Source organism: Henckelia pumila, chromosome 3 (genome assembly GCF_033568475.1).
Source record: "Henckelia pumila isolate YLH828 chromosome 3, ASM3356847v2, whole genome shotgun sequence".
NCBI classification, from domain to species: Eukaryota; Viridiplantae; Streptophyta; class Magnoliopsida; order Lamiales; family Gesneriaceae; genus Henckelia; species Henckelia pumila.
The window spans coordinates 192,069,025-192,094,391 of NC_133122.1; the positions used below are offsets into that span (position 1 = coordinate 192,069,025).

At 34.9% G+C, this 25,367-nt stretch overlaps 3 protein-coding genes across 4 annotated transcripts; all 3 read left to right on the forward strand.

Annotated features, from left to right (window-relative positions):
• Positions 1 to 834: 834 nt before the first annotated feature.
• LOC140893153 (MICOS complex subunit MIC60, mitochondrial) lies at positions 835 to 9,234 on the forward strand. Of its 2 annotated transcripts, XR_012153044.1 has the most exons (13): positions 835 to 970; positions 1,087 to 1,150; positions 2,605 to 3,315; positions 3,422 to 3,526; positions 3,686 to 3,838; positions 4,023 to 4,100; positions 4,372 to 4,464; positions 4,548 to 4,667; positions 5,606 to 5,683; positions 6,126 to 6,305; positions 7,104 to 7,219; positions 8,611 to 8,712; positions 8,807 to 8,945. XR_012153044.1 is itself a non-coding variant. In XM_073302216.1 (12 exons), exons 1-12 carry the CDS (start codon positions 960 to 962, stop codon positions 9,038 to 9,040), a joined length of 1,929 nt encoding a protein of 642 aa, XP_073158317.1. In that variant the 5' UTR covers positions 835 to 959; the 3' UTR covers positions 9,041 to 9,234. The 2 variants fall into 2 exon arrangements, 1 of the variants encoding a protein (XP_073158317.1); XM_073302216.1 differs by lacking the exon at positions 7,104 to 7,219 and having other exon boundaries at positions 8,807 to 9,234.
• Positions 9,235 to 10,522: 1,288 nt separating this feature from the next.
• LOC140890432 (aspartic proteinase-like protein 1) lies at positions 10,523 to 17,727 on the forward strand. Its single transcript, XM_073298207.1, has 10 exons — positions 10,523 to 11,075; positions 12,771 to 12,909; positions 14,348 to 14,589; positions 14,676 to 14,903; positions 14,989 to 15,127; positions 15,230 to 15,300; positions 15,383 to 15,482; positions 15,920 to 15,980; positions 16,131 to 16,202; positions 17,221 to 17,727. The coding sequence occupies exons 1-10, from the start codon at positions 10,753 to 10,755 to the stop codon at positions 17,415 to 17,417; spliced, it is 1,572 nt and encodes a 523-aa protein (XP_073154308.1). The 5' UTR covers positions 10,523 to 10,752; the 3' UTR covers positions 17,418 to 17,727.
• On the forward strand, positions 17,309 to 20,055 carry LOC140890433 (heavy metal-associated isoprenylated plant protein 23). The gene is made up of 3 exons (XM_073298208.1): positions 17,309 to 17,442; positions 19,214 to 19,402; positions 19,606 to 20,055. The coding sequence occupies exons 2-3, from the start codon at positions 19,240 to 19,242 to the stop codon at positions 19,893 to 19,895; spliced, it is 453 nt and encodes a 150-aa protein (XP_073154309.1). The 5' UTR covers positions 17,309 to 17,442; positions 19,214 to 19,239; the 3' UTR covers positions 19,896 to 20,055.
• Positions 20,056 to 25,367: the final 5,312 nt, after the last annotated feature.

Consider the following 25,367-nt stretch of genomic DNA (forward strand, 5'->3'; position numbering starts at 1 on the left):
AAGTGTTTGTAAGAGAAATTAAAATTAAACATATATTATTGATTACACATTTATCTGTAATACATACATTTGCTTATTTAAACATTTATCCCCTGTTTATGAATACAAATTTTAGAAAAAAGGTTAAAATGACAAAACACTGACTTTTTAATTACATCTCTAATTATTAATTTGTTATGTTTATCTATAAGGTAGCATCTGATTAAAGAGTTTAAAATTATTATACTCTTATTGTATTATTTTATTGCTGAATTTTTTTTGTTATTCAGAAAATGACCTCTTTATTTTTAATATTTTAATTTATTTTAAATAGATAAGATAGTAATTATTTTTTAAACTATATTTGAAATAATTTATCATCTTTTAAATTTATTTTAATTTTTATATATATACATAGGCTCAGTTTGGTATGGGTGATGAAATAAATAATATATAGATAAGTAATGTAATGTAATAAAAAATAAATAAGAAAGGATAGTGGATATTTGATTTGATTTGATTTGATTGATTAAATTTTATATAAAAATGATAAATTACCATATTATTTTTTTAATAATAATAAAAAAATATAAATAATATTATTTATATTTGATAATATAGTAATTTCAATTCAATGATTTGATTGATGTAAAATAAATAATTATTGATGTAAAATTATAATTAATAGATGAATAAATAATATGATTAGAAAAACGTGTGATCAGACAATATAATTTTATACATAAATTATTAATAACGGTACCAAATCGAACCATAATGCATAACTTGCACAAATAATGTGCTTAGTATTGATTATATATCCATAATCAGAATCATATTATTAAAAAAAATTACGCTTCACATAAGGCGTTCTCGTTCCGACTATTTTCATTTGAGACCCTCCAGACTACAAAATCTCCCAATATCCGCCCTTTAGCTGCCGCACTCCGCTTGATCTACAGAGCTCAGTGAATCCAAAAATGTTACGCAAGTGAGGGAACACATCCTTTTTAGATTTTTGATTCTGAACAATTATTGTATTCCGCTTAATTTTGTTGCATTTGGGGTTTTACTCTATCGTAATCTTCTGTTCATTAACTTTTGTAGGTCAGTTTTGCAACTGGCGTCACGGAGTTCGGTTAAAGGGGTTCCATTGCAAACTAGAACTCAGGTACGTTATTCATTTTTCGAATTCGTGTCTCCAGTGAAGTATTGCTGTGGAAATTGGAAGACAACTCTTTCATTCAAGTGTTTGATGATCACTTTTTCCTTATCAAGATGAGCTCGTGATAAATGATTCTTTGGGTTTCTTGAAATAATTGTATGATATGTATCTCGTGTTTGATATCTTTTTGTTTGAAGACTATATCCAGATAGTTTACTTTAAGGAATCGTGGTTGAAACCTTAGCACCAATGTAGGCTACCTAAAAAGAATGTATCTTAACAATCTTTGTCGCTAGTGCAATCATTTTTGCTTGACTGAATCAAATCAATTTGATTTAATGTTTCAGTTTCTTTAAGCATTTTGTTGTATTTGTTTTGATATATTTCAAACATTTCTCGGTGGTTCATTTCTTCGCAATTTATTTAATGATGATTCATTTATCGCGGTTATGGAAACAAATTATAAGTTTACTTGGTTCATTTTTTGATCCCTAAATTACCCTGTTTTGAGATCAACTTGTAGGCTGACATAGAAGTATAACGTGTTAAGGCATAATCAAGGCTTGTAATTATGATAAATTGGTGCCAGAAAAGTATCACAATGTTAGTCTATGTTTTGGGAGTTTTGGGAAATATCTGAAGAATGATGGGGAAAATAAAATGTTGCCTGGTCTTGTTTAGGGAAATGGCATTGTCACTGTAGATGTCAAATTATTTAGGAAATGGTTGGGGTGAAAATTTTGAAATCTTAAATAAAATATTTGATTATAATGTAATAAAGTAGTGGAATATTTTTGGGTTTATATTTAAAGTTTTAGTTAAAGGTAGTGATTTATATTGGGAGTGTGAAAATTTGTTTTGGGGAAATAAAATATATATGGACGATGGTATTATGCTCTTATTGGGAGATGAGAACTTTTGCTGATGAGTTGGTTGGTGTACAGTGTCATCGGCTATTTAAAGGTCATCAAAAACACCTAACTAAAAGCAACTAGATACTGTCAAACTTTAGAACTATTAAATGTGTGCTAAGAAACAATTGGAAATTATCCGTCTTGTATTCAGGATGAACGTATGCATTTTATAGTTTGTTGCTCCATTTTAGCTGTCAGGTGCTTGTGGTTTACATGAATCTCTTCCTTGGTTGTGATCACTAGGTTTTATCAGGAATGAGTGGTACAAGAAAATAATTTACTACTTTATCAGTTCACTGCCCTCTGCTGGTAGAGACTTGTAGAATCTGCATCCGTGGTCGTACTAGTGGTAGTAGTTGTCATAATGTCAATGCATGGAGCACAGTGAAGGATATCAGTGCCTGAATGATGACAGTTTTTTAGTTAATGCAGGGGACACTATAAGATCACAGTGCATGACAACTATGTCAATAGATGTGTCAGTACTGAGCTGATTGATTGAAAGGTTTGCCTTGTAATCTTCTGAAATACTGGTATAATTTGCAGCTTCCTTCATATCTTTCTTCCAGAAGGTTGTTATCCACATCTCAGAAAAATGAATCCGTCAAGCCTGGTTCAGGCAGCAATGTCCCTGAATCTCAAAGTCATGGACCGAAAATCATTACCGGAGGTCTCGCTTTGGGTTCTGCTATGCTTGCAGCCTATTATTATGGGTATCTTGATACATATATTGGAAAGGAGCAGCAAAGCACTGGTGAGCATGTGAAGGTTCGGATTAATGATGAAAACAACCAGGAAGTAGCAGAAGAAAGTGCACATTCTCAAGCTGGTGAATTAAGGGAGCCCATTTCTTTGAACAGCTTGCAGGATACAGATGCAAAAAATTCTAAAGCGGACCACACCGATAAAGATACTGAAACACGTTCCGAATCAAATCTGCCAGAAGATTCATTAAATGCTGATGGAGATATCAATATCCAAGTAAAAGATATTGCACCACCATCACAAGAAAATATCGATCTTGTTAAAGATGTCGACTTGCCTAATGTTACCGGTGTCGACCTTGTCTCAGATGATGCAACTAGTAAACCATCTGAGGAAAGTTTTGACCAGAAGTTACCAGAGGTAAAACCTGATGAAGAGCAGCACAAGGCTATTGACATCTCCCCAAAATTCACATCAGCTGATGAAAGTCCCACAGAAATTGGGATCATGCCTGTGTTGAAGGAGAAAATCACCACTCAGGATGTGCAAGAGGTAAACTATGGTTTTGATTGGTGATTGTATATGTCCCCAGCACCATTTTCAGCTGTACTTTTTTGTGCGAACTACTCACGATTTTTTGTGAAGTAACTTTTGCTAGGTTGTTCACGGTGATGGAACTAAAAAATCTGGTTCCCTTCTCGATGATTACTACTTAAGAGATAATATTGAAGAACCTACTACAGCTACCTCCAAAAGAGAAAGTGTAGGTGTAGTGATAAATGAAGTTTTCCCCTCAACAAGAAGAAATTTCACTGTTACTTGTTTATATTGCTTAACAATCTCTTTCTCACTTTATTTTTCCCATAAAAATTTGGAATGTGTTCATGCATCGTGTTTTTAACATTTATTTTTTGAATTAAAGGATACTGTTTCCGCAGTAGAGGATGCATATGATGGTTACATATCTAAGGACGGAAAACTGGTTCTTGACTTTTTGCAAGCCATACATGCTGCTGAGAAAAGGCAAGCAGAGATAGATGCTCATGCTTTTGCGCTGGATAAGAAGGTGATGAAGGTTAGGGGAAAACACTTTCATTATTGTGGTCATCATATAGGACACGCATCCAGGCGACTCGGTCGTTTCCAGATCGAAATTCTAAGTTTTGATTATGTCAGATGATTTTCAGAGGAGTTTCTTACTAAGTAGCTTGAAGTTAAGCTGCACATCATTCAGTTAATATGTGGTTTCAATCATCCAGGACAAGTATGAAAAGGAGCTCAAGGATGCGAGGGCCAGGGAACTCATGTATGCTGAGAAAGAAGCCATTCTTGACAAGGTTTTAGAAAAATTGTTTTATTTTTTTTTTGGCATCTGGCTGCTAGTGTGATGATGTAGTTGCTCTATATCAAATAAAATCGTGATAGCATCTGTGTAGAGGCCTTGCTCATTTACATCATATGCAGTATTTTAGTACTCGATTTTCCTATCTATTTTGTACAAATCCATGTGTTTATTGATAACTCTATTTGTTTTTTGTTTTCTCTTGTTGTTATTTTATAATTATATTTTTTTGCCAATGCAGAAGTTTCTGTTTGAAAATTTTTCAGGAATTAGTCAGGGAAAGAGCAAAAGCAGCTGCTTCTCTAAAATCACTTCAAGAAAAATTGGAAGAAAAACTCAGAACAGAGCTCGAGGAAAAGGTAAAGCTATATTGTTTTTCAAACATTGTTCTATGTATGATATGTATTTTGCCATGTGGACTTATTAGTGCAGCCATTTGCAGGAGGCAGAAGCTGAACTAAAACTGAAGCAAATACAAGATTTAGCGAAAGCTGATCTAGCTGCAGCAATTGCGAGTGAAAAGGCTTCCCAGATTGAAAAGATGGCTGAAGCAAATCTTCATGTATATTACTTGCTGACTTCCCGTATAAGGATGTTTAATTCAATGCAGCTACCGAATGAGAGGAAAACAAAAAAGAAATTTATTTTCGTAACGGTTATTAAAAAATTGTGTTACTGCTTAAAGCTCTCGCTGATGATGAATGATGCAAACAATTTTAAGTTATAGTTTAACTACTGAGATGCCGATGTTGCCCTATACTAAGGCCAACTGTGGGTTTGATGTTTGGTGAGGAAATGGAAAACAAATATTTTCTGTCAATTTATATGGTAGAAGTAGAAGTCAGAGATTCAAGATATTCTTTCCTGTCAAGTCCAGTAGAGTACGTGCTCAGTTATCTGCTAAGAAGAACATATTACATATAGTTGAGCATCATAGATGATGATGAGATAATGTTGAAAAGTTGGTTTGTATTCAACATCATTCCATCTTTCAAACAAATATCATGTTCTATATATATTCCGATGGCTAATGCTGCCACAATAATAAAATGTTGTGAAAATTAAATTCGTCTCAGTTTTTTTTGCATGAGATTTTATCGAATGAGTGAGCGTATAAAAGCAGAAGTTCAACAATCACATTTTAGTTTATTTTAAATTTTGAAGTTTTCGGTTGTATAACTAATAGGTTCATGAAAATTTCTCTGCAAACATCAATTTGGGCTACACATCTGTTGTTCAGTGCCTGTGGAATTTATCTGCTCCTCTCAATATAAAGAATTACATCTGTTGTTCATTTTATTTACCTCCTTATATCTCTTTTGTTTGTTGCCGTGTATGACAAATGGAAAAAAAAAAGACAGAAGAGTTGAACACCTTATGGCGTTTAGATATCAAAAGTCCCTTCCACCTCTACGGAGAAGTGATGGATGATTTTAGTTCTTCGTACCACCTTCCAGTTATCCTGGATAATGTGTTTATTCTTTTTCTTTTCCTTGGCAGATAAATGCCTTGTGCATGGCATTTTATGCACAATCAGAAGAAGCTCGCCAGAGTCATTCTGTGCAGAAGCTAGCCCTGGTAATCTCCTCACTTACACAGTTTGACTACAAGTTCATTCTTCTAGACATGGCTTATAATTGGGCTTTGTTTTGGTGTAGTCCTTCGTTTCTTAATTTATTAATTATAGTGTCAATTCTGAAAGAATTCAGCTTACACATGGCCCAGACATCAATTGATAAAGTTGGGATTGTAATCGATATTTTTTGTTTTGTCTTTTCCTCATGATGAATTTCGATGAAATTTGTTTGTTAATTTGGTGTTGACAATGTGGCATGATTAAGGAATTTTTGCTTGGTGAAATCTATATGGTTAAAAAGCTGTTATTTGATTCCCATTGTTGTTTAATCCATTAGAAGCTGCAAAAAACTGGAAAGACAATATAAAAGTGATTCTTCGTCTTCGTTAAGTTAGTATCTGTTTCACTTTATTGACATGAGATATAATATTCTAATGACTTCAGGGAGCACTAGCTCTTGAAGATGCATTGTCCAAAGGGCTGCCAATTCAAAATGAAATAGAAGCCCTCCACTCTCATCTTGAAGGCGTTGACAAAGACTCACTAGTAGCTTTAGTTCTATCTTCCCTTCCTGAAGAAACGCAAAAATACGGCACAGATACTTTACCCCAATTAAATCACAAGGCAAGTTTTCTTATATCTTTGTAAGTTGTGACAGATAAACTATATGTTCCACATCATATTTCAGATTCCATCGATTGGTTATGTGCTTCAAAATGATTCTTGGAAAACCAATGTCACCATTCTCTTTCTTTTGCTGTCAAGGACCTCGCATTACCAAATTGATACTATTAATTCTAAAATGTACTTTAAATACTTTTTTTTGGTTCACATCTACATAGTTTTTTTCTACCATGGTGTTTGGTGAAAGCTTATAAGTTGCTTTAAACTTTTTATCACATGTTGGTGAGCATATATATATATATATATATATATTTTTTTTTTTTTTAAAAAATGTTGGAGAAAATATAAATTACACTGGTGTGCTTAATAAAGTCTTGTAGGTTCCCCAGATGCAAAAAGTTGGAATTTTTATTTCAAGAAGGAATCCCTACATGTAAAAATAATTGTTGTATAATGTATAAATATGATGTCACTTCTTAAATTTTTTTAAATTCCTCAAGTAATTTTATCTGGGTTCACATGCTCCAAAAGCATCATATAATATTCCGTGACCTTATAAGGTGTTTAAAGACGAGGATATCCAAATACTTCAAATACTGGTCAAATGTTCACTAGATTGTTATTAATCAAATATCAGATAAATATTCTAAAATACAATCATGTTTCATTTCTGTGCAACCGACATGAAATTTCTTTTTGTTGGGTCAAGAATGAAGTTAAAGTGGAATTACTTGGAATGATGCCAAGGTTAATCGATCGAGTTGAAGCTGGGAACTTATTTTCATAAACAAATTCCAGTTTTGCTCCCTTAAACAAACGGGTGGCTCTCGGTTAATCAGCAGAGGTGTGAGAGTGCTTCAACTGTTTGTGCCGGCGATGGTTGCTAGATGTGCTTTATTGATCTCCAGAAAATGGTTGATTCAACTTTTCTGGGTTATGGGTTATGTTCTGATTAAATATTCTGTTTCTTCATATGTTCCGACATTCATATATTTCTTTTCTAATAATAATAATTCTGTTTTAAAAGATCTAGGACTGCAAAATTATGGTCATTTAGTTTTTCTAGAAAGATCAATAATCTTATCAAGTGATGCCTGTGAGGCAACTTTTCTAATAATTCTGCTTCAACTGGTTACTAGATGTGCTTTATTGATCTCTAGAAAATTGATGATTCAGATTTCTGGGCTATGGGTTATGTTCTGATTAAATATTCTGTTTCTTCATATGTACCTACATCCATATATTTCTTTTCTACTGCAGAATTATGCTCATTTAGGTTTTCTAGAAAGATCAATAATCTTATCAAGTGATGACTATGAGGCACATAAGAGGGTCACAGTCTTTCTTTGTATATAATTTTCCAACACTGCTCAGCTGCCAGTGATTATGAGTTTTGAGTTGTTTGAAGCTTTGAGACCCCTGCGTTGTGGAACAAAATGGCTTGACAAGAAATATAGAAGAACAGACAACAATGTTATGGCACAAAAAACAAAAATTAAAATCAGAAGAACATTTGTAACTTTACTAATTTAACCAAAGAAGAAAGAACAGAGATTTTTCTTCTCAATTTCTTTTGACTTAATGATTGAGGCAAAGAACGCTGGTGAGATGGATTTGAGTTATCTTTTGAAAATTTTAATGGCATAGGTTTGCTCATGCTACTTCTGCCATGTTACTTAGAGATTGTACATGCTTCACCAAGGATGCCTCAGTGTCCAATTTCTTGTCCAAATACAGATGATTTAAAATTTCTTTTTCACACTTGTACTTGGTAGATAGCTGAAACAACTCAGTTTCCCGCAAGGACGTGGACAAAGTCAGGTTTAGGAATAATTCATGAACTAGGTTAGGTGCCTCTGACTCGCCAGAGGTTTTTGATCTATCTAGACCCGTGGTGATATTATGGTGGCAGGCTGATCTCCTGGCTTATCAAAAGCAAACATTTCATAACATAGTCACACTTCTCATGCCATTAATTCAATATAAAAATGTTGCCATTGTCAATGTCTTATTAATAATCTTGAAAATACTTTCACCTGAATGTCTACATTTAATCTTTTCTTTATTGAGAATTACATCTCATTAAATTACATTATGTTCGATATCAGTTTAATTTGTCCATTTATTCTTCTTATCGCATGGCATGATTACGTACTGTATTCCAATTATTTGTCCCAACTGCTGCATATGCTTTCTATTATTTTCTCTTTTTTGGTGTCATTTTTCATGTCATGTACAATGTTTAATTTTTGTCGTCAAGATCCCTACCAGTCCAAAATTATCGATTAGTGTTGTGTATCTGCAGTTTGATTCTTTGAAGGGGACACTAAGGCACTTCAGCTTAATCCCACCAGGCGGTGGTGGGATATTGTCACATTCATTGGCATATATTGCTTCTTGGCTGAAGGTGCATTTTCTCTCCTTGCCGCTCGTTAGATCTTTATACAAGTTTGAGAGGATAATCGAGTAACTTTAATCTTTTTTGTCACCACTGAGTTCAGGTAAAGGAGGTAGACCAATCAGGCGATGGAATAGAATCGCTGATTAATAGAGTTGAGAGTTTGTTAGCTCAGGGGAAAGTATGTGAAGCAGCGGACACTCTTGAGAACGGGGTTAAGGACACTGAGGCAGCTGCGGTTGTGGATGTCTGGGTAAGACGAGCTAGAAACAGAGCTATAACAGAGCAAGCTTTGACTGTTCTGCAATCCTACGCCACTTCTATCAGCTTAAAATGAGCATCATGTCAACTCATCTGGTTTCTTTACATTACCGCAGCTTACGCGATGTTGGTAGTGTATTGTGGGAACATTTTTGTCGCCTAAATAATCTGACAAGAAGCTTTCTTAAATGAAAAATCAAATGGAGCTGCACTGCTGCCATGTTACCATCTTCATCCAGTTGAATGAAATTCCATGAAGTTTTGATTGTTCCTTTCTTCCACCATCTCTTAGTTTACTTGTCGAGTGGATACATGACAAATTCCACAGAAATTAGATTAATTCCTGCATACATCTTATTTCACATATACATATCAAAACATACGGAGAAAAATATATGCATTTAGCCGACATGAAATCTAAAATTTTTTGTTTAAAAAATTAGGGATGACAATTAGTCAAGCCTAAATCCCGTAAAAAAAAAATTTAACAGGCGGGTTTTGACTCGGTCGAGGGCCTTAAAGTGGGTTCAGTGCGGGTAACGAGTAGTCTGGTGCGTGCGCACGTATATATTTTAGTTATCAATAATGTTTTTTTTTTTAAAAAAAAAGTTATATTGAATGATATTAAATAATTTATTTATTTATTGTTGCATAGAAGTCTTGAAACAAAATTATATCAAGTTTAGTAATTAAACTTGTCTTGTCTTGGCGTGGGAGCACATATCGAATTTAACCAAACTAACCCGATAAAATAATCCCTAGTTTGGTAGACATTGAATTTTACTGTATCTATACTATTATATAAAAGTTAAGAACATTTGAATAATTATTTTATATCTTTCAATTTTATCATATTCACATTTTTCTTCACTTTTTCTCTATTACTTTTTTTTTTAATATAGTAATATATTAAAATTATATTATTTTTTCAATAACTAATTTTTAACTATTAAATAATATATATTTCATAAATAAAAAATCATAAAATATTATATATTATATTACACATATAACTGCGTGTGTTTCTGTTGTTGGTTAATATAAATAACTTTGCTATTTGAATAACATCAACACAAAAGTAAGATCATTAATATAAAATATTGTTAATCATTTCTAAAATGCCAAGGCAGATTCTTGAACAATAGAAATTAGAAGTTGCGAGAATGGCAACAACGTACATTCAAATTTCCCTTTTCTTGAATATTATTATAAAAATTAATGAAAAATGAAAATAAAATTATAAATAAATTTATAGTTATCTTGAAAAATAAAAGGTACTTATTATAGTAATGATGATGAATAGAAAATTGAGACAACGATTTTATTAACAACTAAAGAGTAAAGACCCCTAATTAATTAATTATTTTGAAAACCTAAAGATCCCTAATTACAGCGTATAATTACGGAATTGAAACCCGTGAATAAAAATCTTGTATCGTAAAAATAACAGATATATATAAATAATGAAGAATTCAATTATTTAATTTTAATTTTATTTTTTAATATAAAAAGTGTGACAGTCGGGCTCTTCATTCCGACTTCCGAGACGACGTAAAGAAGCAAAGCAAGCTGAGGCTGCTTACCTTTTTGGTTCTGTATCTTCTTCCTCACTCCACTTCTCGCCTGAACTCGCCCAACTATCTCATTCCGCCGTTCCCCTCCTCCTCTCGAGTAGACAGTAGTGGCGCTCTTCCACTACACTGTCACAATTACACTCATATGACACGTGCATTCGTGATTTCCTCGGTCTTTTAGAGTTTTTGGCCATTCTCCGATCTCCTTCGAGGTATGGAGATTCGGTTTATTTTGCTCGGTTTAGCGTTAATTTGGTGTCTTCACTGTGAGCCGTCGGAGCAGAATATATTTCCAGTGAGTTTGGTACACAGGTTTTCCGATGAAGCAAGGGAAGTTATGATTTCTAGAAATGGAGCTGATGTGGTAAATGGAGGTGGAGCTGGCCAGGCTTGGCCGCGGAAGCGGAGCTCAGAGTATTATCGGCGGTTGTTGAGCAATGATGTGCAGCGGCAGACGCTTAAGCTTAACCCTCAGTTTCAATATCTTTACCCCACTAAAGGCAGCGCCACGTTGCCTCTCGGAAATGACTTTGGATGGTTCGTATTTTCTCTGTTTTACTGCGGATAAGTTCATTAAGTTGGATGCATTTGTTTTGGTAATTCTTTATTTGCAACTATAATAGAACTTAATGTGACGCAAACCTCTGGTAATATTTCCTTTCCAATAGGCGGTTCTATGTTGTGATATGAATGGCTCAAAACTATCGGGTCTCTCGTGTTCTCAGCATGTGGAAATTAAAATCTTTACTCGTTACTGTTGCTTTAATCAAACGAGTGGTTAGCACGTTAATGTGGGAGCTGTGAGTTAAGCTGCCATAATAGGTAATATGAATTGTTCGGGTCTAGGCACCGAAATAAAATATCTGTGGCTGGTCGAGGGATGGAGGACAAGTCCGAGTTTAGCCGAAGAGACTTGGATCTATTTTTGAATGTTTCCTGAATCAAAATGTTTATAGACTATAATAATATAGCAAAAGGTGTCACGAAGTGTAAAGAAAACATTTTTTTGTCAACTGAAGCACACGGCAAAGTGAGATATGAGAAGTAGAAAATTAGCTTTTGGCCAAATGGAACATTAGGATGAGAGAGTATTCTCTTTCTTCTTTCTCATGTTATCTTATATTCTGTGGGCAGAGAGCTAAGGAATTTTCTCCTTCAAAAGTGTACGCGAGAAGAATTTAATAATTATCGGTGACATTCCAATGTTAACTTGGTAGTATGGTAGTTTTGATAATACAGGTCTCATCTTGACTAACGTTCAAGACTAAGTCCAATAGTAGTTCATAGTTAGCTAATTTAATTCCCTTAGATGAATCCTTCACACTTTAGGAAATAAATGTTCTCTCATGTATATCTTGTATACCCTAAAATTTAATCTCATAAAATTTAGGGGGTAGTTCGATGCTACCTCATATCATATGTACTACCCTAAGTGCTAATCCAATGACTACCAGGGGTCATATGTATCGCTTCACATGGACGCACACATTGCATTAGAAGAACAATCATACGTGGCCCCTTTTAACCATTGGATTAACACTTAACTACCTATATGGTGGCATGAACAAATCCTAAATTTAGGTGCCCTGTGAATCGATTCAAATAGTTTAACTAATTATTATTGGAATCTTATTCTTGTAAAACTTACCAAAACTATTACTTCCTGTAATTTTTTAGTAATCTGATTGTGCATTGGACAGATTAAATCAGTGAGACTTTCTGCGAGTAGCATCCATTTACCATTATTCCCTGGTCCAATGTATATGCACTCGGGGAATAACTTAGATTGACATCATAAACAGTAATTTTTTTTTTTTTTTTTTCACTTGAATGGTGTGAGATTTGGTTGCCTTTGAATTTTTCTTCCTCCTTTGGAGAATGTTATATGGTGCTATGTACTGTGTCATATGGTCCTTTAAATCAGATAAATATGTGATTTTGGTTTTAAATTTGTTCTCTATAAGGTACACTGATATAAAGCGTGTGGCAGTAGTACATTATTTGATGTTGTTATATGCCCATATTCTCCTAGCCTATCTATGGCAAAAAACCATGCAATAATTATTTTATCCAACCACGCAAAAGCTACACATTGTGTTGCGATATTGCTGCATATATATATATTTTTTATAGGAATACGATCCAGAGTTAGTCATTAAATAGCACCAATTCTTTTGGAATTTTAATTTTTGTAACCCATTGATTTTGTTTTCACCTCATTTTCTGGAACAGGTTACACTACATGTGGATTGACATAGGCACACCAAGTGTTTCTTTTCTTGTGGCGTTGGATGCTGGAAGTGATCTATTTTGGGTTCCCTGTGATTGTGTTGAATGTGCACCTTTAGCTGCCAGTTTTTACAGCAGTCTGGTAGGAAACCGTCCTTATCTTCTCGTCATTGTTTTTATGATTTAGAGATGTTTTTGTCATTAATGAACATCAGCAAACCATCTTTATGTAACTGTTGTTGTGATTTGGAAGATTCTTTTTTTTAATGGCTGAACATCGGCATTCCTTCGATATGATTCTTAGCACATAAATAAATATACAAGCATTTGCGCATATGCTCGAATGGGCAGTTTTGGGGATCTTGAACAGTTGAACATGTATTTTCCATGTATAACCTGGGATTCTAGAGAAACATATCATGCTAATGAGGATGAATTTATAAACTCTCCTGAGGTTTAGTCCGATTAGATGTCCCTCCTACAAAACCACAATAAAGACTACCTCCTCTGAAATATGTAGATCATAAAAGCTTACGGTGGGCCAGTTTCTGTTAAATGCCCAATCGATAGGGCATTATTTGTACCCTGATTATTTATTGTTATTTGAAAGATTTAATATAAATATATTCAATTCTCCTAATAGCATATTGAAAGTTAAATATTGTGAACATAAAAAATTGTAAGTGAATAAAAATGAAAGAGGCAAATTGCTTGATATATTTTTCTTTCCAATTATGTTAACAGTTACTCAATAATTTATTCTCATTTTTTATGTTGATTTTAATCTTTTTTCCCTTTATTCCTTTTTATTTGATCGTACTAATTGTGTGCATTTGGTATGGAGTACTTTCCCTTTTATTTGTTTGAAACAGTCACATGAAACAAGATATATGGGTAAACAGGTGTGATTTAGTCCCATTTATGACACTGATTGTTTTGTATACTATTGAGACCCATTTCTTATGAATATTTTTTAAATGGGTTCTCATTATTGAAAATTCTAAAAGAACTCTCACGCTTCACATAGAAAAACCAGTTGGATTTAGTTTTTATGCCCTACGAAAAGGGTGGGTGGCATAATTTTTAGAATTGTCCTTTGATGTTAGACTGCAATTAATTTGTATCTCAGAAGTGTATAAAGAAAAAAGTTTTGTGTTTATCACCTGAATCATTGTGTCTGCTGATTGCAAATATGAAAGCTTGGTAACTCCTGAATTATTTTGACAGCTGGGTGCAAATATAAAAGCTTTCAACCCTCTTATCCGAGATTTGTCTTTCTCTTTGGTTTTACACATTGAAGTTCATTCCGATGATGAATTGATGATTCCATGAACTCTGAAATATTGATTCGTAACAATACCTTTTCTTGTAAAAAGACTTACAGACTGTTGACTGTTCTATTTGGTCCCAAGTTGTCATGAACCATAGAAAGTTTACTATACATCTTGGAACGGATAAAAGCTTAATACTGCGGGCACTTCTCAATAGCTAGTTGCTGTTGAATTAGTAGCATGCTTATTACTTATTCAAAACGATTGATTGGCAGGTGCTCCCTGATTTTTGGGGCATCTATTATGCAGGATAAGGATCTTAATGAGTACAATCCATCTGATTCTAGCACAAGCAATCCCCTCTCTTGCAGTCATCAGTTATGTGAATTGGGACCAAATTGTCCAAATCCCAAGCAGCAATGCCCATATACCATCAACTACTATTCGGATGATACCTCAACTTCCGGATTTCTGGTGGAAGATGTATTACATCTCATGCCAGGCCACAACGATGCATCCAACAAATCTGTAAAAGCACCAGTCATTATAGGGTGTGTTTCTCTACATTGTCTCTTGAGAAATATCCTTATGGAAGTGTTCTATTTTCTTGACACCTATAATTTTATTTTTATTTTAGATGTGGTAGTAAACAAACTGGTGGTTACCTGAATGGAGTTGCTCCTGATGGTCTTTTGGGTTTGGGACTTGGAGAAATTTCTGTTCCAAGTTTTCTCGCAAAAGCTGGATATGTTTCAGACTCTTTTTCTCTATGTTTTAATGAAGATGATTCTGGGAGGCTATTCTTTGGGGACAGGGGAATTGCCGGCCAACAAACTACTCCTTTTCTATCTTTGGATGGGAAAAAGTAAACATTTTTATATAATGAAGTTCCAAGATTTCTTATGTGTTGCATATACATTGGACTTATGTCTGGTTATTTCATGGTTTAGCTTAACGTATGTTGTTGGAGTGGAGGCTTGCTGCATTGTGAGTTCATGTCTGGAGCATACGGACTTTGAAATGCTTGTTGATAGTGGAACCTCGTTCTCATTTTTTCCCGTTCAAGTTTATAAAAGAGTTGTTGACGAGGTATATTCTCTAATGTTGTCTATTTTTAATGTTATATACTATGCTACATTTTGTGAACATAGATCAGTTTGATCTGGAATATTGTTATTTGTTTGGTCATAGTTCGACGGGCAAATAAATGCTTCTAGGTCTAGCTTTGAAGGATATCCATGGCAATACTGCTATAAATCCAGGTATGTATTTGCTTGCACAGGAGCCACTCTATCATCTCCGTCTTCTTCTTTGCAACTAATTTGAGTATTTCACTTTTAACAGTTCTCTTGGGGTGCCCAAGATTCCGTCCCTGGTTCTGAAATTCTCAGCAAACAACAGTTTTGTGGTCAACAATCCTGTTTTTGTGATCTATGGTACCCAGGTTGTTGCTTGTAATCTTAATTCTTTTGGCTAGCAGAATTCTCTTTGATACATAGTTGTGTAAACTGGGCCCATCTCAAATACATGAGCTTGTCAGGCTTAAAAGTTGGGAAGCTATAATTTGTATCTGGATTATTTGTCTCATAGTTCAGAGTTATGAATAGGTTCTTGAACTGCAAATAAAAGCGAGATTTTTGTACAATTTCTGTTGTTGATGTTGAATCACATATGGATTTAATGGCTACAAACCTAATTTTACAAGGCCAATGAGATAAACTTGGATAAAATGCGGCTACAAATTCTTCACTTTGTGTGGTGACTGATGCTTCATAAAAATTAAACTGAGCCAATAGTGTCTCTTTGCTCTGATGGGTTTTTTGCATGTGTATACCTAGATGATAATACTTGTGAAATCTGACAATTTTCTACGCGCTGCAGGGTGCTGTTGGGTTTTGTTTAGCGGTACAGCCCACAGATGGAAATTTGGGAACATTTGGACGTAAGCACAGGCTTGCATTCCAATGACATATTGTAGTCAACGATGAACATTCTGCTCTCATCCAAGAATATGGGAATATATTTGAACACTGATCATTCAGTGCTTTGGCTTCATTATCTTTTTCAAGTAATATTCTCTTGTCTCTTGCAGAGAATTTCATGACAGGGTATCAGATTGTATTTGATAGGGAAAAAGACATGTTGGGTTGGTCACATTCAAAGTGTGAGTATCTTAGTTCTTTATATCCCATTTTTGTTTGATTTTATTTCTTATATGCATGACATTATTCAATTTAATGGGGTCTTTGGTGCATTTTACTGATATCCCACTGCTACTGTAGGCCTTTTTTTTTTTTATCTATGTAGTGCATGAAGCTGTTTGTATAAATGCATATCTGTCGTGGTCTTATTTATTATAATAGAGAGTTGAAAGAATGTGAAAGAAAATCTTTGCTGTAAGAGTTGATGCTCCAGTAGTCATTTTGAAAGAATGTGAAAGAAAATAAACGCTTTGCTTTATCTCATTTTATGCTAGTAAGGTGCATCTTAATTCTTAAGGTTTTAATTTGAGAATCCTCTTAGAACATGCATGTATTTTTCCTTTATTCTGTGTACTCAACTTGTGAATTACATAACAATGAATTAGCATTTTTAAAGAATATGAATAATTATTTTATTATGTAAAGGAAGGCAAGAGTTGTTTGTGATGTGTTTTCATGAAACAATTCAATAGTCATCAAAATTGTTACATAAATTTAGAATTTTGTATAGAATAGATTTTTCATTTTTTTGCTGGACAATTTGCCATGGATGTCGTCTAAGAAATATCTATGCTGATCTTCCTAGACTATGAAGTCTATGTTAGTTCTTAATTGAAACTAAAGAATCAAAGACGCCGACCTTTATTACATTTTGATTTATATTTTTTATTTGCTGATATTCCACTCTGTTCTCTCCTTCAATTTCTTCAAAATGATCTATAGGGATGAAGAAAACTGAGAAGTAAAACAACTGAATGCATGTAGTATGATCACTTCACGGTGTCTGCATGCTTAAGTGCTTATGTGTTGTGCGTCATGCAAAGGTTTAGAAGTGGCTTTATGATTCAATGGAGTGTACGCTATTTCGTCTCTGATCAAGATTGTTTTATGATTATCCATAGTTGTGTATATTCATATTTCCCCCCTTCAAGTCAACAGCATTGATCTCTCCTGAGAACACGATTTCTAAACATATTCCAGGTCTGGATCTTAAAAATGGTGGAGGGCCAGTTGGCAACTCTCCTAATACCTTACCAACAGCGGAGCAGCAGAGTGTGCCAAAGGGTCATGCAGTTGCTCCTGCATTTGCTGGAAGGACACCTAAATCCTCAGCCTCTTGTGGCTCACATATGGCAAAGTTGTTCGTGGTGTTACTGCTAATGCTGCATGTCTCATAAGCATGTTCTCCCATAATTGAGGCTGGTAAAGCTTTACATATCCCGTCCTTTCTCTGCTACGCCGACAATATTACAAAGTGCAGTAAATTGCATTGGATCGTGTCACTCCTGAATTTTATGTTAATATATGTGTAGTTAATGCTCTCTCCATACATCACCAATGTAGCATAGAAGTAACCATAAAACTATACCTTTTTTGTGGGTTTCACATGTAAATTCTGCTGGCTGTATTTCTTTTAGTCTTCCTTACGATCGATCTACTTTCCTATTCTTAGGCTCTTTTAATATGGTGATGTTTTATGCACCCTTACCATTGACCACCTTTTTCTTTCTAGGCCTACTTGGTGTGAGGTGTTGGATTGGGATGTATTATCAGTATTATTGTTTATAGTTTAAATTTCTTGATTTTTTTAATGGTCTTGCATTTGGTATACGTCATATCTCCAAATGCGTCGTGTTTGACCTCTCGTTGTTCAGTAAGACCATTGAATTTATATTTTCTTCTGTTCCTCTCTCTACGTGCAACTCAACCTCATTTCAGCTTGGCGAAAGGATCGCCCAAAAATCAGGCACAATGATATGATTTTCCCCCTCTTGAAGCTGTTGAAAATGAGTTTTCACTTGAATCAACCTAAGTTATTATGATTACATTACACCTTGGACCATGAGAATCAATCCTAATTTGTTCGGATCGGGGTCTGGGAACGATCATCTATCTGGCTTTAGGTTGATTCTCATGGTTCTTGGCACTTGCAATATGTGATTCCAGAAATTTTATCTTTCAATGTTTTGTGACTTTAGCTTGCTACAGGTTGAGCCCAACTCTGTTTAAGATTCAAGGGCTTACACGTTTTAATGGTCTGTAATACATAATTTTCAAAAAAGAAAAAGTGGGGAAAGCCTGGCGCCTAGATACAATTTTGGATCATTCTATCTTGGAGCAGCCGTCATTTCAGTAGACAAGTCTTCATATTTTATAATTTTTTTGTTTGAGTTGGGTTGCAAAATTGCTCTAAAATAGACATTTCCTATAGTCTACATTTTTTTTCTTTTTTTCAAAAAAGAATTTAGCTATCGTTGAAGCTATTTTTTTGCTATTGATGTCGAAATCAGATGGCTAGTTAAAGCAACGAGATGTATCTATTTGACTATTTGATATAACAATAATGCTTCGTAGCGTCTCTCATTGGGTTTTGATCAATACCGGCAACTCCCTCTATTATTGGTGATGACGATTGTTAATTATTTATGCAGCGGAAATCCATTTTATTTTCCATTACATCTTGGATATTGATTTTTATTTCTAGATTAAGGAAAAACTTTATAAAGGGTGTTTTGGTTCAAAAGTTACCAAGTGTAACGCTTTAAAATCTCACTTTATTTTCTTTTCTCCAACTTTCTGTCATTTCTCCTACATTAAGTTAAAACACACACACACACTCACACGCATCTGTCAACATGCATAGCATTCAAAATCCACATTTCCAACTAACTATTTATAAAAGACCTTTTTCTTTTACTACAAGAGACGTGGTTGTCCTCATCGGGTTCGAACCATGGTCGGTCTATCCCACGACCGAGAGAGGATTATGTCATAAAAACCCTTTTAAGAAGGGAATTGTGAACAAATAACCCAAACCCCATTTTAAGGAAGCTTGTCTTGCTCTTTCGTTTCTTCTATATATAAGAAAGGAATCCATCCATCTTTTTGAGGGAAGTTTCTCACACAATTATTAGTATACTACCCTTCTCCCATCTTCAAAAGAAGCTTCTAAGTTCGAAAAACTTGTTCGAAGCCATTTGCAAAGGAAAGGAGGCGGGAATGGGTGTTGCAGAGGCTCTGGAGTACATCTGTGAACTGATGAGCAATGTAAGCAAACACAAGAAAAGTAAAAAGAAACAGTTCCAAACAGTTAATCTCAAAATCAGAATGGACTGTGATGGCTGTGAGCTTAAGGTTCACAAAGCTTTGGTTTCCTTAAGTGGTAATGCACTTCATATCATATATGTTCCCTCTTCCATTAAAAGAACCTTCGAAATTTCATCATTCATGTCAGAAATTTATGTTTGTTGCTTTTTTATAATATGTTTCTATCGCCGCCTATACTCGCCCACGGTTTAAAGCGGCTGGGATATGTTTCAGATATTTTTATTCCAACTGACAATTGTAGCCTGGATTACTCTTCAGGAGTGAAATCTGTGGAGATAGACAGGAAACAACAAAAGGTGACAGTAACAGGATATGTAGAGCAAAACAAAGTGCTGAAGAAGGCTAAATCAACAGGAAAGAAGGCTGAAATATGGCCATATGTGCCTTATAATCTTGTAGCTCAGCCCTATTCTCTCCAGGCTTATGGCAAGAAGGCACCCCCTGGATTTGTCCGGAAACAAGACACCGCCGCAAGTACTGCCACACTTGCGGATCCGTATATCGCCATCTTTAGCGATGACAATCCAAATGCATGCTCTATCATGTAATCAGGATTTTGAAACTATGTATAGGTTGTTGTTCCTTATAAATCAATGGTTATCAAATGTGTGTAGTGTAGTAGAATAATTCAGCTAACCATGTGTACCAAGAATCTGCTAGTGTTTTTTCGTTCGATTTCTAGTCGAGATTTTATATGGGATATCTCTAATTAATTATACCACCCTGAGAGTAACTGTAAATTTTGTTCAAAACTTGAAGCCACATAAAGTTGATGGATCCAATATTCCAATTAACAAATTATAATTGTAAAGTTAAATCAAATAGTTATGCTGATGTATAGAAGTTGAATCCTTAGTGCTTGAAAAAGCTAAAAAGGTAAATGCAAAGTAAAGCATACCCCTTTTGCTGCACTTAAAAATTAAAGTATGTAACATAACAAATAAAGAACCACTTGTAGCCTCCCACTAGTTCACTTCAAGGCACACGAGGGAGTTCAAAAGTCTGCATTATCATAGCCTCAAAGTATCCACAAATTCATTGATGAAGATGAATCGGGAATCCTCCTGGTGCCCGTATAAGGCGAGCTTCGTGAATTTGAGGAGCCGGCTTGATCCGATCTTATTCGAGTTCAGGACTTTTTGAACTCAAACTTTTCCACCAAACTCATGATTTAAACATGCACATATCTTCATGAAACCAGAACTATGATCCCGAACTAAGCTGCTATAAATGGAGCTCGATCGATGAGCCAGAGCTCAAGAGGTTCGAACTTGAGTTCATAAACTTTCGTGATCAGCTCGACTCATTTACGCCCCAGTGTGACACTAACCCAATTCAATTCCATGAATGCTCATAAAAGAAATGCTCTCATCCAACCACAAATAGAATTGTTATAATGTGGAGGGCCATGCCCTTGTCTTCACACACATCAAACTAGACTCTAGTGCATGCTTTAAGATCCTCTAATTAATCTATCACCATCATTCCAGTGGTACAAGTTAATAGCTATGTAGGTATATTTTAAAGATCTCTACATCAAAGTAACTATTTTTTGGATGCCAATTAGCTCAATTACACAAATATATTTCTACCGGTACGTCGACCGACGTATTCGGTTGGGAATGACCAAGTGAGCTAGATCAAATTTGCTAGGGAAACAAACTTTTTTGATCCATTAACTTTTATCTATTTTTGGTTTTGGTTAATAAGTTTTCAAAGTTTGATTTTGGTGTACTAAATTTGATTTTGTTTTTGTTTTTGTTTTTTTTTATCATTCAAAATTATTTTGTTAGAGTGTTGTGACGAGGAAAATGCTGATGCGATACCGAAAAATGCTCAAGTGTCGAAAAAATATTACTACTTGTCCAATGTTATATCAACAAGTGGAATAAAAACGAAAATAAAAAATTAGTGTATCAAAACCAAACTTGGACAAAAAAAAAACATTTGAACAAGTCAATGGGAAAAAATTATTTTTTCAAATTTATAAAGTAAATATGAGTCCAACTTTTCTGGGTTATGGGTTATGTTCTGATTAAATATTCTGTTTCTTCATATGTTCCGACATTCATATATTTCTTTTCTAATAATAATAATTCTGTTTTAAAAGATCTAGGACTGCAAAATTATGGTCATTTAGTTTTTCTAGAAAGATCAATAATCTTATCAAGTGATGCCTGTGAGGCAACTTTTCTAATAATTCTGCTTCAACTGGTTACTAGATGTGCTTTATTGATCTCTAGAAAATTGTTGATTCAGATTTCTGGGCTATGGGTTATGTTCTGATTAAATATTCTGTTTCTTCATATGTACCTACATCCATATATTTCTTTTCTACTGCAGAATTATGCTCATTTAGGTTTTCTAGAAAGATCAATAATCTTATCAAGTGATGACTATGAGGCACATAAGAGGGTCACAGTCTTTCTTTGTATATAATTTTCCAACACTGCTCAGCTGCCAGTGATTATGAGTTTTGAGTTGTTTGAAGCTTTGTATAGCTCGGTCGACTATGAAGTCCGAGTTTAATTCTCTAGATAAAGATGGAGAAGAAGGCGAGTGGCTTCGGAACTTTCTCGAAGATATTTCATGTTGGAGTAAACCGGTGTCTTCCATTACGATTCATTGTGACAGTCAGTCAGCAATAGAAAGAGCACAAAGTAGTATGTACAATGGTAAATCTCGATATATTCATCGGAGACATAATACCATAAGATAATTGATCTCGAATGGGGTTATTTCGGTTGACTATGTGAAGTCAAAGGAAAACCTTGCGGATCCGCTTACAAAAAGTATAAATAGAGATCAAATGTACAAACTACTTGGAGGAATGGGTTTAAAATCCACAAAATAAAATATTTATAGCGGTAACCCAACCTTGAGAATTGGAGATCCCAAAACCTTGGTTCAATGGGACAACTAAGTTATAAATATTAGTTTGAGTACGTGGAAAAATTACTTACTCATTCCTGAAACATCCAAGTTGACATAACCTGCAAAATGTGGTGAGGTTAAGTTTTTCTTTTAATGATTCTTATACCTATAAGGTGGAGTAATGCAAGATACTCTTGATAGGAGATCACCTATATAAGTGCAAAGTATTGGCCGCTTTGATTGCAACACTTATGAATCTAAGATATGATCCAGGGCCGAAATGGACACAACGTGAGAACAAAATATGTAAGAGTATTGTTATGTAAGTACTATTGTATTGGTTTACACAAACGGTTGACTAGTTCAAAACATCGCGTTACTATGCAACTAGTAAATCCGATAGTATTTTACTACGGTAGGTTCAAAGCCACAAGCTACTATCGTGATGTAACAATAACTCAAAATGATTTTCTAGTGAGAATGTTACTATACGTGAAATTCATTCATGTGGGGGATTGTTGGAAATTGTATTATTGAATGAATTACAATTGAAATGGGCTTAAAAGGGTTTGAATTGATTAACCCAAATTGTTTGTTAAAGCCTTGTCCAAAGTATTACAAAATTCAAAATTTTGGTGAAATAAATTGGAGGAAAATGGGAAAATGGTAGTCCCACATTGGAACAACTCAAATTTGTTGTTCACCTTAATTAGTCCAACATTGGACTATGGGATTGGGCCCTTAGGACACCGGATGTTTTGTAAAGGGGCAAAACGCTAGTCGATGCAACAAACACGCACGCGCGCGCGCGGCCGGCTCGGCTCGGCGTGGTGTGGTGTGGTCTTCTGATCCGATTATTCTTTTTGAATAAAATTTATTTAAAATAATATTTTATTATTTTATGGAGTAGGCCCGAGCGGTAAAATATTACCGCGCGGGCGCAGCACCGCACATGCAAGACAGTGAGTTCAAAGCGACGTGCGCCCGCGCGGTTAAAAATTACCGCGCGAGCGCGGTACCAAAATGGCGAGGCAGTGTGTTGGCTTAAAATTGGGCGCTCGCGCTGTGACGCCCGGGGCTGAAGAGGCAGGGAGTGATCGCCGGTGCCAAAAGGTTGCACAGACAATGAGCGGCTCCTAGTAGGCTTCTAGGTGGAGGGAGACATGAATGAACCGATCCCGTGCCGGAATGAGAGGGGATTCTGAGACTGTGTAGGTATGAGACTACATAGTTAAGGAGGGCTTAAAAGATTTCATATGTACTGCTCATATCAAGAAGGTGCATCTTCTTTTCGGAAGCTCATCACATAAGAACTCCAAAGTTAAGCGTGCTTGACTTGGGGCAATTATAGGATGGGTGACCCCCTGGAAAGTTTCTCAGGGTGCGTGTGAGTGAGGACATAAGCACGCTGAAAAGACATGTCTTGATACAGTGGGTCGTTACAAATGGTATCAGAGCCGACCTCTCTTAGTACGATATGGTTCGGGGACGAACCAAGCGGAAGCTGGTGGGCATGTGACACCCGGGGCTGAAGAGGCAGGGAGTGATCGCCGGTGCCAAAAGGTTGCACGGACAATGAGCGGCTCCTGGTAGGCTTCTAGGCGGAGGGAGACATGAATGAACCGATCCCGTGCCGGAATGAGAGGGGATTCTGAGACTGTGTAGGTATGGGACTACATAGTTGAGGAGGGTTTAAAAGATTTCATATGTACTGCTCATATCAAGAAGGTGCATCTTCTTTTCGGAAGCTCATCACATAAGAACTCCAAAGTTAAGCGTGTTTGACTTGGGGCAATTATAGGATGGGTGACCCCCTGAAAAGTTTCTCAGGGTGCGTGTGAGTGAGGACATAAGCACGCTGAAAAGACACGTCTTGATACAGTGGGTCGTTACACGCGCGGTAGAAAATTGCCGCCCGAGCGCACCTTCTGCAGAATGAACAGTCACGACTGTTTCTGGCATTTTTCTGTCATGGGTTGCATCTTTACGCCTTCAAACGTGTTGTTTCGTGTATAAGACTATATATATGGTGGTTATAACACAGAAAACAGATATAGAAACATCTGATAACATACATTTCAGATTTCTGATTTCTCAAAATCTCTCCCTCACTTTCTCAAAGAAAAGTTAAAGCATATTTTCGTTCGTTGAAGTTCGTGATATTTGTTGTGCTGCTATATCACGATCGAAAGTCGTTGTATCTTAGAGACGATTGTCGCTAACGTTTAGCACTTGGAACGGGCAATTTCGTCTTGCGGATAGAGAGTTTCTCTCGCCTCGACTGTGTTGATCATTTTCGTTGCTGTTGATTGCTTCCGACATTGAAGTTTTCAGAATTCAGAATACAACCTACTAACAAAAATAACTATAAATTGTCTAAGAGTATGTTTACTTGGCTTGATAACCATAAGATGAACTTGTTAATTCATTATTATTCATTGTCTACTTTGAAAAAAATCAATTCTTCTCAAATATCAAGGTCCGTCATTCAACCCTTATTACATGAGATAACTCATCCTTAATTACATAAGTATATCATATATATCCTGAACAATATTTGTGAAAAAAAATCTATAAAAATCCTAATCTATAACCTCATTTAATTCCTTCATTTCCTTCCCAACTTCTTAAATTCTCTCTCTTTTATTACTCAATTTATCAATTTTAAATATTTTAAAATAATACATATTTTTATACCCAATAATTTTGATACGTGAAAATGACTCAATTGTGAATTAATAATAATTTAGAATATTAAAAAAAATAATCAAATCCAAATTATATATGAATACAAAATTAAACATAAGATTATTTAACATAGTTGAAAGATAAAACCGTAGTTCATTCATCAATCATTGTTTCAATATCAAAATTAATAACTCATTATAGTAAACATGTTATTGTTTATCCATTATTATTGCACATCCTTCAAAATCATTTTAGTAGTCATAGTATGATTTATCACATGTAATTTTATCTCAATAAGTAAACGCAGTCAATAATTTTGATTTTATTGAGAATTAATTTATGATATATATATATATATATATTAAGATATATTTAAAATAAAAGTAAATCTCCCATGAGACCTCTTAAAGATTTTTATCATGAGACATGTAAATCTACCTGTGTTTACAATAAAATGT

Bases quoted from the DNA above. Each gene is read 5' to 3' on its own strand.
- LOC140890433 (XM_073298208.1), top strand. From the start codon at position 19,240: ATGGGTGTTGCAGAGGCTCTGGAGTACATCTGTGAACTGATGAGCAAT. The intron at 19,403-19,605 runs GTAATGCACTTC...ATTACTCTTCAG, and splicing joins AGCTTTGGTTTCCTTAAGTG to GAGTGAAATCTGTGGAGATA.
- LOC140890432 (XM_073298207.1), top strand. From the start codon at position 10,753: ATGGAGATTCGGTTTATTTTGCTCGGTTTAGCGTTAATTTGGTGTCTT. The intron at 14,590-14,675 runs GTGTGTTTCTCT...TTTTTATTTTAG, and splicing joins AAAGCACCAGTCATTATAGG to ATGTGGTAGTAAACAAACTG. The intron at 15,128-15,229 runs GTATATTCTCTA...GTTTGGTCATAG, and splicing joins ATAAAAGAGTTGTTGACGAG to TTCGACGGGCAAATAAATGC.
- LOC140893153 (XM_073302216.1), top strand. The intron at 1,151-2,604 runs GTACGTTATTCA...TATAATTTGCAG, and splicing joins CATTGCAAACTAGAACTCAG to CTTCCTTCATATCTTTCTTC. The intron at 3,527-3,685 runs GTAGGTGTAGTG...TTTGAATTAAAG, and splicing joins CTACCTCCAAAAGAGAAAGT to GATACTGTTTCCGCAGTAGA.